The following is a 13854-nucleotide window of genomic DNA, read 5'->3' on the forward strand; positions in this document are numbered from 1 at the left end:
ATTTGTGTACGTGAATGCTAGGGTTCATGTGGTTAAGGAATAGCCAGCCCAGATTATTATTGAAGGCAGAATTAGTCCTCAAGACGGTCTGAATGAAAGGTCCATTTCGGTCCATGCCTCTCCTCACATGGACAACACTCAGCTGGTCCAGGGGTCACGACCTGTGTGCTCCTGGTTTAAAATCGGACATAAGACAATAGAAGCAAGTCTGATTAGTAGAGATGTTGGGAGTAATGGCTGTCATTGCTAATTAGGGCTTTCTGGCTACCAGTAGTTTCTAAACGATGATGGACTGCTTTTTGGGGCAGTTCTGGACCGACTCGACACCGGGCACTGCACCCCCTGCGGGGGTGTGGAACGAGTGTGTCATGAATTTCAAGTTGGTGGGGCGAACGGTTCTCGAGTTACGTGGATTACACATGTACAGACAGACCACCCCATTCGACCCGTCAATACAGAGAGAACGGTCGAATCCGCTGGACAGACAGACATGGTGCATTTATAGATACTAGAGTGGTGCCCGTTGGGCACTGGCCTACTGCAAGTTGGATATGCATGCCCCGTCCAGATATTATGTCTGTGTCCCTTTTATGCCCATATAATATATAGTTATTTGTCAGGCATGCTCAAATATGGAGTCTATGCAGATGTAAAAACAGGCCAGCTCCATATATGGACCATGCGCCTTTTCCAGAGCCCAGGCAGAGGCATTGAGGCGGTTCTGGACAACCGTGGGTCCGACTGACTCGACACCAGGCACTGCACCCCCTGTGGTGTCGAATTTGAAGTCGGTGGGTTAGGGTTACGTGGATTACACACGTACGTATGTACAGACAGAGACTTAGTACATTTATAGATAAGTTAGATGTTACAGACAACTCAGTGAACTGACCTGGTATTTGTTGTAATGTTGCAGAGTGCTGCAGTGTTTGCTTTTAGCTTCGTCCTCGTCAGCATAGATCACTTGACACAAGTTACAGAAATAACCAACAACAGGCCGAACAAACTCTGTACCTGTAAGACAGACAAAAGACAGGTAAATAATGAATGCTTTCAACAACTTTGTCGGTAGTATGTACAGTCATGTTCCATGGTGGTTAAAAGAGGACCGAAATAAACTATGCAGGTGAATGCAATGAAAACCATCCACTAGTTAGTACTACCACTGTCGCTATAGAATCAACGTGACTTTCCCCTGTACAGGTACATTTTTCTACCCATCTACTACGATAAGTACTAATAGAAACATAATACATCTAGAAGTAGTAGTACAAATGGTTTTACAGGCTTATTCTTCCTGTCACTTTGGAAATCTGCTGGTGTAGTATTTAGTTGGAATGAAAACCTGAATACTGTCAGGCCTCAGTGGGACATTGGCAGGCGATTGGACAGTCTACTCAACAAAGTGTTGTTTCTCACCAACAGGCTTAGTTGGTTGGATGGGATCAGCAGCAGTCGGAACCGTGACCTCTGTCTCTGGGTTTTCCTTATGGTTGGCCCTGGGACACTAAAAAAAAAAGAACACAGATGAAACCACAACCTCACAATCTGTTGATCATGTTTTTCAACAGAATTAATTGATGCAGTTTAAATAGACATTTCTAGAAATACAGATGAGCACTCTTGAATAAATGTAAAATTCACTGACTTTTCATGATTGCAAAGTCACATTTCCATGACCCAATAAACCTAAAATATCATGCTATGACTTGGGTCACAGCATATCAGAGCATTAAATGAGCAGCACTGTATGTATGGCTATGAAGGGCTCCCTCACAGGATCCGCTGAAATGTTAACCGACACATTAATAAACACTGTCATTACAGTACCTCACTTCCTGGTTCAGACGATGCCACTTCCTCTGAGGTAGCAGGCTCCTCTTCCTGCATAGTCTCTCCTGTGTCCATTATGTAGTCCTCCTCTGTCTCCTTCATCTGCCCTCCCGTCTCATTTGTGTTCGTCTCCTTTGTTTTCTCCTCTGTCTCATTTGTTTTCTCCTCCTCTGTCTCACTCCTCCTTCCTGCTCTCAGTCTTTGTGATCTCCTCTCTCCCCCCCGTTTCCTCCCTTCTGTCTCATTTGTTTTCTTCTCCACTCCTGTCCCCATTCTATTCTCCTCCTGTTCTGTCACCTTTACCTCCTCTCTGTCGTCCTCTCCTGACTCCTTTGTTTTCTCCTCCCCTCCAGTCTCCATTCTGTTCTCTTTCTGTTCTGTCTCCTCTCCTGTCTTGTTCATTTCCTCCTCGCTCTCTCCATTTTCTTCTTCTGTCTCCTTTATTTTCTCCTCCTTTCTGTTGGCCTCTGCAATGTTCACCTCTTGCTCCTCCTTTCTTCTCTTTTGTTTTCTCATCTTCGCCCGATTCCTTTGTTTTCTCATCTTCACTTGTCTCCTTTGTTTATTCTCTATCTCCTCTGTCTTCTCCTCCTGTTCTGTCTCCTTTATCTCCTCTTCCCCTCCTGTTTCCTCCCTTCTGTTTTCTTCCTCTCTCTCTGTCATCTTCCTGGAAATGAGCCTCCTGCTGCTACTACTCCTGAAACTCCTGTCCGTGTCCCCGTTTTCTTCATCTGAGTTTGACTCAAGTTCCCATCTGCAACACAAACACAGCAGAGATGAATAGACATGTTTATCTATTGGCATGTTATGTTTACGTGATATAATGCAATATCACTTGCTCTGACTGAGAGGGTGATCAATCAATTTGCACTCATTGCTCAGCTGCTGTATATTCCCTAGGAATTATACAGCAGTTGGAGTAGTTCAACCAAAAAAAAGTTTGGCGTTACCAAAAAGATTTGATGATCGATTGAAATCCATGTTTTTTAATAGTTTGATAGAAACGTCATATATACAGTATGTACTGACCCAGTGGTGAGTGTTTTGTATCGATCAGACAGCTGGACACTGAGGACAGAGTCTTTGAACTCCAGTGTTTTGCTGGACAGATCCGTGGCTGCTCGTACTGCGTCGAATACATTGTCCATCTCAATGAAGCCCTGAAATACAAGTGAAACATTTAATACAAAGTCCCCATGAAATGGCACTCTGCTTAGGTTTCCTTGTTTTTGCATATTTCCACAATATCCGTACACGATATTGAGGTGAGATCATTTGATAATTACAGGGACTTGATTTGACCGACATGACAGACATGTGACAAATGAATTAAATTGGACATTTCAATGAAATATTTCTTAGGGAGTACGGTTACAAGGACTGATGCCATTAGAATAGCATTTCAACAACATTACTGTTCATAGTTAGATAAGACTGTCGGAGGAAACAGTCGGGTTGTTGTACGCAGACAGATAGTAGGGCAGTCAGACAGACAGTAGAAAAGTCAAACAGACCACTTTTCGTCTGCCACGAAGTCTGTATCGATACACTTTGCCGTAATCTTTGACGATGGACAGGAACTCATCGTCGGAGTAGCCACTGGAAGGGAGGTTCTTAAAGTACAGAACCTTGGTACACTGCTCCTAAAAACACAATATGACATCTTATATAATACACACTAGATTACAGTATGACTTCTTATATCCACTGGAATACATACTCGTCTATACTATAATGTAGATTTTATAAAAGTGTATTTCTGCTATAATACATACTATATCTAATATACGACTGTTTATACTATAATACATACTGTGTAACTAGAGTAGGTTTATACAGATTTAGACCTCACCTCGTCTTTCTCCCCACACTTTTCCGCTGGGGGAAAAGAGAAATCCGTCAGATAATTCTAACCTGGGTTTTTTGTGAAATTCACCTTTAAGAGGATGTAATTAAGTGATTGATTGATGTATTACCTTCCTCCTCTGTCTGCTCCCCCAGTTCATCCAGTGTGATACAACTGGACAGGTCTGTTGGGAAATCTGGTTCCAGTGCTCTCAACTGGCTCTGTACTGGCTCCAGTGCTCTGCTCTGGGACCTCCTCCATCTCCTTCTTCTAGATTTAGACCTCACCTCGTCTTTCTCCCCACACTTTTCCGCTGGGGGAAAAGAGAAATCCGTCAGATAATTCTAACCTGGGTTTTTTGTGAAATTCACCTTTAAGAGGATGTAATTAAGTGATTGATTGATGTATTACCTTCCTCCTCTGTCTCCTCCCCCAGTTCATCCAGTGTGATACAACTGGACAGGTCTGTTGGGAAATCTGGTTCTGACTGGAACACGAACACACACACGAACACACACACACGAACACACACACACGAACACACACGAACACGAACACACACGAACACGAACACACACACACACACACACACACACACACACACACACACACACACACACACACACACACACACACACACACACACACACACACACACACACACACACACACACACACACACACACACACACACACACACACACACACACACACACACACACACACACACACACACACACACACACACACACACACACACACACACACACACACACTTTGTAATATTGTGCCATAATAATGAAGTGTTTCTCATCAAACATGGAGATCAACTTCCAACCACGCATCTACACCACCAAACAGGATTTAATGTGGTGCATCTTATCGTTCAACACTTAATCAGATATTAAAGGTTTCATACTGTATGTTTGAAAGCTGCATATTAATATTAAAGATGAACATTAATATTCTGAGAAGACTTCCCTACCTCCACGCCTTCCTCTGGTACCTCCTGTTGGTCACTCTGTGCTTCCGACACCTCCACTGGTTCCGTACTGGCCCCAGTGCTCTCCACTGGTTCCGTACTGGCCCCAGTGCTCTCCACTGGTTCCGTACTGGCTCCAGCGCTCTCCACTGGTTCCGTATTGGCTCCAGTGCTCTCCACTGGTTCCGTACTGGCTACAGTGCTCTCCACTGGTTCCGTACTGGCTACAGTGCTCTCCACTGGTTCTGTACTGGTCCCAGTGCTCTCCACTGGTTCTGTACTGGCTCCAGTGCTCTCAACTGGCTCTGTACTGGCTCCAGTGCTCTGCTCTGGGACCTCCTCCATCTCCTTCTTCTCTGCTGCAAAGGTAGAGTAGCATCGTTTTGAACCCTTTTCTTTTTGGACAATAGAATCTTCATTTGACATGGTTAGTTTTTAAACATGCGTTTGTTTTCAATGTACCCGTTTGGCCTTCACCATCCTCTGCTCCTTCCTCTCGCTCGTCATCCGAGTCATCGACAAAATCTCCATCCTCTCCTAAGACCTCCATTCCCTCGATGTCGCTGTCCTCTTCAGACCTGCTTAGAGATCAGTTAGATTTCATGCCTACTGCAGAAGCTGCATAATTCATAAACGTAGATTTATATTATGTTTTGCGTGGTGATACTGCCAACAAATGCATGCTTTTAAATTAACAGGTGGAAATACATTCTATTTTGACCTTTTTTCCAAACACTCAAGACGGTTACAGTGCGCATGTGTTGCTCGAGTTCAGAGGGAAATGGACAACAATAAACTCACACTTGGTCCTCCTGGTGTCCATCGTTCTGATTGTTCTCTGGTTGGGAAGGCCCTGAAAGGACTGGCTTATCAGCTGCGGTTTCTGTGGGTGTGGTAAAGAGGGTGGACATGGTCACCGGCTTGATTCTTTTTTCTCTCCATGGTCAAGAGCGTGACCAATAAACCATGTGAAAATGTGTCAGCAAATTTTTCACATCAAACTGTTCATTTGGTGATGCCTCATTCATACTGGTTGATGCTTTCATTGCCGCGAATTAAACCTAATTTCGAAAATAATTTACACTGCTTTACTGGCAAGTTCTACACGTAGCGTAGACAAATGTTCAACACAATGAAACTCTGGCAACAAGCGGTATGCTATTTTTCTATTGACACCAAATCTCTACATTGTGATCGACTACTTTCTCGCAAATATCCCCCAGAACATGGATGTTTGATTCTCACCAGACTGCGGTTTGTCAGTTATATTGCTCTCCTTCTCTCCATCCCTCTCCTTGTCAACCTCTGTCTTCCTCTCACTGCTCACTGTCTCTCTGTCCGTCCTCTTTCCCCCATCCTCCTTGTCTCTACTCCTCCTCTTTGCGGATGGGCTCCTGCTCCTTGTCCTTCCTGCCCTACGTGGGCTCCTGGTCCTACTCCTCTTCCTTACAGTACTCTCTGTTTCGTCGTATTTCTTCGCCTTTGGCACTCTCCTGCAGAGCATTAGAAGCAAATATTTCACATCAACATTAAAGCAGTGTTCATCATCATCATGATTATAAACACCACATATTGAGGTGATATTGTCCCATTAGCAAAACCACATAACGTTGAATTAATCCAGAATGAAACTTACATGAGTGTGTTATATTCTCCAGAGAAGAACACCTTAATGGCCACACCGTCTATTTTCAGGATGTTAGTGGAATAATAGTCCACCAGCTTCTGAGCATCTGGTGCAAATTTCATCTCCACAGAAGCCTGTTTGATTAAAACATAATTTTAATAATAAGACAGACACCACTAATGAAGCAGTCAAATATTACATGTAAAGTAGTCTCTGTAGAGATGACACATATGAAGATAATTGGCTGCAAGCAAAAAACAATTTCAATTTTTCAGCTTCACATGACTCCTCCCAGCTCCCACCACTGTCCTTATTAATAACATAAATAACTACATTTGCTTAAAATGTCTCCCTTTGACTCTAGTCTACAGATGCCTGAAGGTCTTTGACCGAAACGTTGCCTAATAAAAGTGTTCATATTGCAAGCGCAGACTATGTGTGGGTCTTTGTGCACTTTATGTGCATTTCTTTGAATCCCTTTGACTCTAAAATGAGAAAAGGCTAAATGGGATTGTTATAATAATATAGAGACATCTAACTGCATAGTGCATATGAATTTGTACCAGTGCTTTTATTTTATTGTGCTGTATCCCAGACATCACAGAGGTACAGACGATTTGCCGCTTTCAAATTCTAACAGTCAGTGTTTGTGGCTTGAATCCTGGAATAACGGCAATATTGCTTTACATGCGGAAATCAGCTTGCCCGTCATTGCCAGCGTTATACTGTAGCAAGGCGTCAATCAGCGTGTTCAGATTTCAGTATTACACAGCATTGGTCAGATTATTGTGTGGGTGAAATAGGCTCATCTCTACCCCTCGCCCACTCCCTGTAAACAGCAGAGACGAGGGTTTAGGGACAGGACAGATATTACCATTGAGGGCAGGAGCAGTGTGTACAGAGGAGGACCGAAGCGCTTGATGATGGAGATGAGGTCAGAGATGTTGTCCTCTCCTGAAGGGCCGGGGCTAAAACTCACCACACGAGAACTCTGGGGAAAAGGCAATAATAATAGCGATTTTACATTATGCAGTTTAATTCACGTGATGAAATGGGATTTTTTTGTGTGAGCATGTTGTGAGCATGTAAATCTGCTATTGTTGGGGTGCGACCCCCACACACAACTAAGTATGACTGAAGTTGAAATTACCTGTAGGAAGTTGAAAGTAGCGGAGTGATCAAAGATGATTTTCTGTCCACCGGCAGAGTATGGGTTACTCATGTAAAACTTAACCAGATCTTTGGCCTGGTCACTGGTGCCCATCTCTACAAACGCCTGCGGGTCACACATTCTGTTAGATTATGTATTAATATTGCTGCCACTTTACTACTGCCTTATTGTACCAATTCCATTGGTCCCTTCGCTAAACCCCATCCCAAAAGCAATTGTCTAATGCTAATCTAAATAGTTTAACAAACGTTGCTAAGCTAATACGTATGTATTATTGTAGTAGTGTAGTATTTTTGGGAGCATTTTATAAAGCAAATACATTTAGAACATTAGTAACTAGAATTGCTATTTTCTATAGATTTTCTATAGATTATATTATACTGTGTGTGCGTGCATGCGGTAAATAAGTCTTACCAATGTTGGGAACAGAATAATTTTGACAACCTTCCCAAATGTTTCTACCAGGGACCTCAGGTAACTCTCATCCACAGACTGAATTGCAAATTTGGCAGAAATCACCTTCCCGTTCGCTGGACGCTGCTGGGAGACAGAAAACAAACTAGTTTACAATCAGATAAATCCAGGAATATTATTCCGATCTAATCTAATCTGGAGAGAAGGCATTTCAATGGCTGTTCTGTCATCACCCAGATACCCTCTCACTACACTACACCCGTCAACAGTGTCATGGTTATTTTCCAACATGTTTTATTTATGTTTTTCCATTTTTCAAGTTTTACAACCAAACCCTAAAGTAACCCTGAATAACACAGGTGAAAGGATAGCGATGGGTCATGGCCTAGTGTCGTTTTTAAATGGTGACAGGATCCATGGCCATAATAGCATCCTGTGTGTGTACACAAAAGTTGAAATATAAACAGTAAATACCTTCGTTTGTGTCTTTTTAAAAGATTGCATCTGCATATTGCTGTATTTATTCTGCTGCGTCGTATTCGCTGCATTGAACTGAAACGTAACAAACATTAACAGGTGAATAATAATAAAATTGTGATGCCAGTGAATATTCACACAATAATACTTATGTATTAGCTTAGCAACGTTTGTTAAACTATTTGGATTAGCATTAGACAATCACTTTTGGGATGGGGTTTAGCGAAGGGACCAATGGAATTGGTACAATGTAGTAAAGTGGCAGCAGTATTAATACATCATCTAACAGAATGCGTGACCCGCAGGTGTTTGTAGAGATGGGCACCAGTGACATAATAGCATCCCGTGTATGTACACAACAGCTGAAATATAAACAGTAAATACCTTCGGTTCTCTGTTTTTATTTGGATGAATTCGCTGTGCGGCCCTTTCTTCATGATTCTTCGACCTCTGTGATTGTTCATTGTCAGAGCTTGAGAGACAGAATACAGTTTAATGGGACTACTGTCTTATGTCACAAACCATAACAATTGTGTGTGGGGCTGTGTGCGCATAAGCACGCGTGCAAGCGTGCGTGTGTGTGTGTGTGTGTGTGTGTGTGTGTGTGTGTGTGTGTGTGTGTACAACTTAGTTGATGGTAAGATTGGGCGAAATATCAAATACCGGTATGACAAAAATACATTTCAACAGTGCAGTAAATAACTACAAATAATGGAAAACGTGGAGCTGTACTGATGAATTGTGACAATACCTTCTGGTATTATCCAGCCTACAGTCCCAGGCAGGAAACCTGAGGAGACAGGCAGACAAACCATTACAACACAACTAGAACAACATTCTGAATGGTTCTGTCCATTCTGCACAAATCTAAAAGCCAAACAGAAAATGTCTAATGAATGTGTTTCCATAGAGTTCAAAAAATGAATATCTGTGAGTTTCTGTGAGTCAAACTCACTGCTGAAGCACAGTGAGTTGTCCATCCGCATGCCGAGTAGAATTGATGTGGTTGTTCCAGTACTGCAAATTACAAAAGAAAAATATTACAAAGGGATCATTTAACCACTGGAAACCACTACAATATTTGAAATGGCCACCTCATGACCGGAATCAATAAATAAATTGTGCAGACATTCTGTGGTCCTTAGTCTCTATTGATGCAAGAACCAGCATGCTTGCTTTGTGCACCTTCCTCCAAGGCTACTCTCCTACCCAGTGCCATGGTTACTAAAAGCTACTAGCCTTGTTTACAAGAGAGATGCAGCACATATTTTTTACACAGCACAGCTCACTATGAAGCAGTAGAAAATAATAGGAAGCTTGTTTTATACTTATTTAACAATAATGAGTGACTTATATGATGGTGTCCTCCTGTGTCAGAAAACAGGAAGCTTGAGTGAATTCTTTCCATTTTCCAGTCAAGGGATATTTAGCAAAATGTGGATCAGAGATGTACAGAACATGTCGAGACAACACAGGCAAGTTGTACTTCTACTACTTTGAACATGACATGATGTGGCTGCAAACTTGAGGACATGAAGTTGGAATATGAAAGGTAATCAAAAATTATGGACATAGAGCACTTTTCTGGATAGTCAAAGATTTACATTAATTAACAGAATAAAAATATAAAACGTAAAACAAATGGGAAATGGAAATGGGATTAGCTGGGGAAGGCATATCTGAGGTAGGTGTGGGCTGCTTTGATGTGGATTGGAATCGTGTTCCACAGAGGTGATGGAAAATGACAGCCCTGTCACCCGAGGTTCAGCACTTGGTCCTGGGGGTTTGCAGGAAGTTAGCATCACCGGACCTGAGGGATCTGGAGGGGGCATAGTGGTGATGGACGACGTAGGTAGGATGCAGCTAGGTTGTTGAGGGCCTTGTAGATTGTGAATTTGTGACTAATATTTTGAAATGTATTCTGTCTGACTGTGAGCCAGTGAAGGTCACGGAGGACTGGTGTGATGTGGTCTCTGGAGCGGGTACTTTTGGTGACGAGCAGGCAGGTTAGCAGCAGAGTTTTGTACATACTGTAGTTTATTGAAACAACAGCCTACCCGCCTTTGCCAGAGAAGAAGATGAGTAAACAGAAGACATGTAAGAGACACCAGCAGGTACTTACCTTCTCCGACAACGCGGTGATTCCACATAGAGAGCAGGTGTAAGGATATGTCATTGGAGGAGTTCCATGGAAGTCCAGGGCTACTTTCCGGGATGGCTGCTTCTGAGACAAACTCGGCTGACCAATGTAGGGACAAACCTGCAGTGGCGGTTGACTCATGTACTCCCTAGATTGTGGAGCAGGCTTTCTGTAATCAACTACCTCGGGTTGAGAGGAGAGGGAGGCAGGAGGAGGCACCCTGCTGTAGGAAGCTTTGGGTCGATACTCCTCAACATTCAGAGAGAATAAGGAAGGAGGCTTTTTAGTGCTCTCCCCTGATGCTGCAGAGCTGGGGCCGACTCTGCCATACAGGCCTACGGCAGGTCTGACATTATGGGCATAGTCCACTCCGTAGCCTGATGACGACGCTGATGATGATGACGACGTCTTGTGTTGAGTCATAGAACCGATCTGCCGGGGGTTTCCCCAGCGGTCCTGCCAATCCTGTACCTGCTCGTGTGGGAGTGGTCTAGATTTGGCTGCTGTCGGGAGAACGTGGTCTAATGGGTACTGGATAGGCTGTGTTCGAAGTTTATCCCATTCCCCTGAGGTGGCGGAGCTAGTCGTAATGGTCATTTGATGGGAAGATGAGCGGGGAGGATGAGAGGAGGAAGAGGAGAAAGGTGGAGCAGGAGGAGTGGCGAAAGTCTGCTCACCTCTCCTCCTGACTTTAATCTGTTTAAGGAGATGAGGCAAAGAGTCAAGCGTGAGGGCGTCCTCTGGCAGCTCGGCCAGCAGGGACAGGTCTGTGGGTTCGAGTCCACAGCTTTTGAGGATATTGAGGGCACCATCGGAGCCTGGCAAAAACGACGGGGCATAGGAGGAAGACTGTGAGGAAAAAGGAGATGAATGCTCCAGGGGCTGCCTGTAAAAGTGTTGGTTATGATCTGAACTTGAAGAGCTGTAAGATGGGTGGGTGTGTTCGGTCGGTGCAGGAAGAGGATGTCCCCTGTATGGTTGGTGGTTGTTAGACATGGTGGAACCACTGAGCAGCACACGCTGTAGACAGAGGTCACCAGGGAAGAAGAGAGGGCATACAAAAAGTATTAAAAGATACATTTGAGAACGTGATGTTTCTGATGGGTGTTGGATACCTTAATTTTACTGAGATATAATAGGCAACACTCTCTGTAAAAGCAGTACTACAACCCCCCCGCAAAAAAACCTATACTGTTTGCGTTGTTTTGCATTCACATTATGCATTGTTACTGTTGAAATTACAGTTGAACCGAATCGGTTGTTGCAAAACAGGGAAATCATAAAAGCAATTTAAACTGGAATTAAGTGCAACAATGATAGGCCACTGAAACTCCATCGATAACATCAACATTAACAACATTAGCTGAACCTGGCCTAGCTCCGTTAACTGAACACAGTTCAGATAGAATCGGATAACATGTTTCGCACCTTAGCTAAATCTACATATTCAGAAGGGGTATTACCTTGTTTTACAAATGGCGAATAAATGTTATACTAAGTATTAACCAGCCGCGATAATCAGAAATGAACAGAACAAACACAGTTCGTAGTATCGGTCACGTTTGCCTTCGATAATCGATAGTCCACACAACGCATAAACAGTATATTGACTTCCGGTTGTAACTTCAAAATAAAATTCACATTCTCGTTTCAGTTTTTTATAAGAAGAAAAAAAGTTTCCGTAACAGCATATTCTTTAATTATTTGACCGGATCACGATGCGATAATTTAGTGCATAATATTAATAATAATAATTAATAATAACATAATATTAATAATATGATGTATGGCTGAGGCTGAGTGGATCAGCAACCTACAAAGAGGACATGCTATTTGTGTTTCAGCTGCGTGAATCATAACAGACACGCGAGATAGCTGCATGTGTGGGGCGTTCACGGGCAGATGCAAAAGATACAAAGCTTTTGCAGCACTAGCCTCGGAGTCGGAGACCACAGGGCGATTTGTTTTCAAAAGAAAAGCATCTCAGCAACTACAATTTCTACAAACGTCGAATGCATCTTTGCATCGTCATGTCGCTGGTTTCCATTGACAATGAATGGTAGATTGCAGCTTTGAATCTGCCCGTGTGGACGCAACATGAGGGGCGGCCCATGGGCGCATTCAGGAAGTAATTCCGGTAATAACAAACAGTTCTTCCGGATTCGTTTTGAGGATGGCCTTATCGGACATTTTCAGATTCAGAAAGATAAATCACACATAATTTAGGTTTTTACGGTATGTTCACGGAAAACGACAACACGAGTCAGTAGTGAAATGTACTAATACTCTATTAGAATTATATATATTGTCAAGTAATAAATCCAGCTGAGCTAACGTAAGCTGAGCGCCAGGGAGCTGGGAGCTAACGTTAGCTTTTCAAAGGTCCAAACAGCCAACAGGTAAACATAACGAAAAATAACTGTTTAATGTTACAAACTGTTTTAATCGCATTCCCATATGTTAATCATTATCTAGTATAAATCACTAACTTATAAGATATATTCTATTAATGATGTGTAATTCAAAATGTTTTAAGTGATGTATGTGTGCTTATTTTGTGCTATGGACATATGGACTGTAGCCTAGCCCCTCTCTGTAAAGTTTGTTTACACTACTTTACATAGGGAACCTTCCCATCTGTCCCAAGCTAAATGGTATACAGACGGACTTACCTTCGGAAACATCCGTGCTGCGCTGTTTGAGTGGTCGTGATATGTTTCAAAAGAAGCATACGTCTGGTATAGGAGACAACGGAAACCTCAACGAATTTTCCTTTGGCGCAGACACCGTTAAAGTATTTTTAAGAGAGAATTTCAGACCAGCCAAAACGGTCAAACAAAGATTAGAAATACTTAACGGCTTCTGCGCCGAAGGAAAATTCGTTGAGGTTTCCGTTGTCTCCTATAGCAGACATATGCTTCTTTTGAAACATATCACGACCACTCAAACAGCGCAGCACGGACGTTTCCGAAGGTAAGTCCGTCTGTATACCATTTAGCTTGGGACAGATGGGAAGGGACCTTATGTAAAGTGTAGTGTAAACAAACTTTACAGAGGGTTCCGAGAGGGGCTAGACTGTAGCCTAACCCTAGAATGTCTGATCATTCATATGCTATCGTATATTCCTGTATACACAACCATAGAACACCCCTATCTGCTTCTGGTTGCGGCGCAACATGCCTGGCATAAAAATGTGATAAGTGCTCCGTTTGTACTCGAGAAATGGCATCTTTTAATGATTACCGTAGGGATACTTATCCCAAAATGAATGGGTCCATGTGATATGAATATGAACAGCAAATTACATAAATGAAAGCAAAGCAAATACGACCTGTTACATCACAAATCAAATCATTTGATCATA

General features: G+C 42.8%; 2 protein-coding genes across 5 annotated transcripts in view; one reads left to right on the forward strand and one right to left on the reverse strand.

Moving 5' to 3' along the window:
- matr3l1.1 (matrin 3-like 1.1) lies at positions 1–12096 on the reverse strand. Of its 2 annotated transcripts, none has more exons than XM_079499548.1 (23): positions 11954–12096; positions 10473–11510; positions 9306–9367; positions 9102–9140; positions 8735–8822; positions 8348–8425; positions 7874–7996; positions 7439–7564; positions 7163–7279; positions 6298–6422; positions 5907–6154; positions 5463–5544; positions 5124–5239; positions 4665–5020; positions 4091–4166; positions 3810–3992; positions 3686–3711; positions 3348–3476; positions 2863–2993; positions 1831–2587; positions 1420–1507; positions 893–1014; positions 1–171 (listed from the first exon to the last, which is right to left on the reverse strand). In XM_079499548.1, the coding sequence occupies exons 2-23, from the start codon at positions 11484–11486 to the stop codon at positions 139–141; spliced, it is 4119 nt and encodes a 1372-aa protein (XP_079355674.1). In that variant the 5' UTR covers positions 11487–11510; positions 11954–12096; the 3' UTR covers positions 1–138. The 2 variants fall into 2 exon arrangements, with proteins under 2 accessions (XP_079355674.1, XP_079355673.1); XM_079499547.1 differs by having other exon boundaries at positions 7874–7999.
- Positions 10035–13854, forward strand: part of LOC306922121 (uncharacterized protein) — a 27355-nt gene continuing 23535 nt past the window's right edge. Inside the window, exon 1 of one of the 3 annotated variants that reach the window (XM_079499514.1) lies at positions 10035–10198. In XM_079499514.1, coding sequence (XP_079355640.1) covers positions 10085–10198 — 114 coding nt within the window. In that variant the 5' untranslated portion in view covers positions 10035–10084. Of the gene's footprint in view, positions 10199–12633; positions 12890–13854 lie in introns of those variants that run through there. The other 2 variants (XM_079499516.1, XM_079499515.1) reach the window with 2 other exon arrangements.

This window comes from Electrona antarctica, assembly GCF_951216825.1.
Source record: "Electrona antarctica genome assembly, chromosome: 1".
NCBI lineage: Eukaryota > Metazoa > Chordata > Actinopteri > Myctophiformes > Myctophidae > Electrona > Electrona antarctica.

Excerpts from the sequence above, each read along its gene's own strand:
- matr3l1.1 (XM_079499547.1), bottom strand. The coding sequence starts at position 11,486 with ATGTCTAACAACCACCAACCATACAGGGGACATCCTCTTCCTGCACCG. Across the intron at positions 1,015-1,419 it reads CCAACCAACTAAGCCTGTTG|GTACAGAGTTTGTTCGGCCT; the intron begins GTGAGAAACAAC and ends TCTGTCTTACAG. Across the intron at positions 172-892 it reads AACATTACAACAAATACCAG|GAGCACACAGGTCGTGACCC; the intron begins GTCAGTTCACTG and ends ATTTTAAACCAG.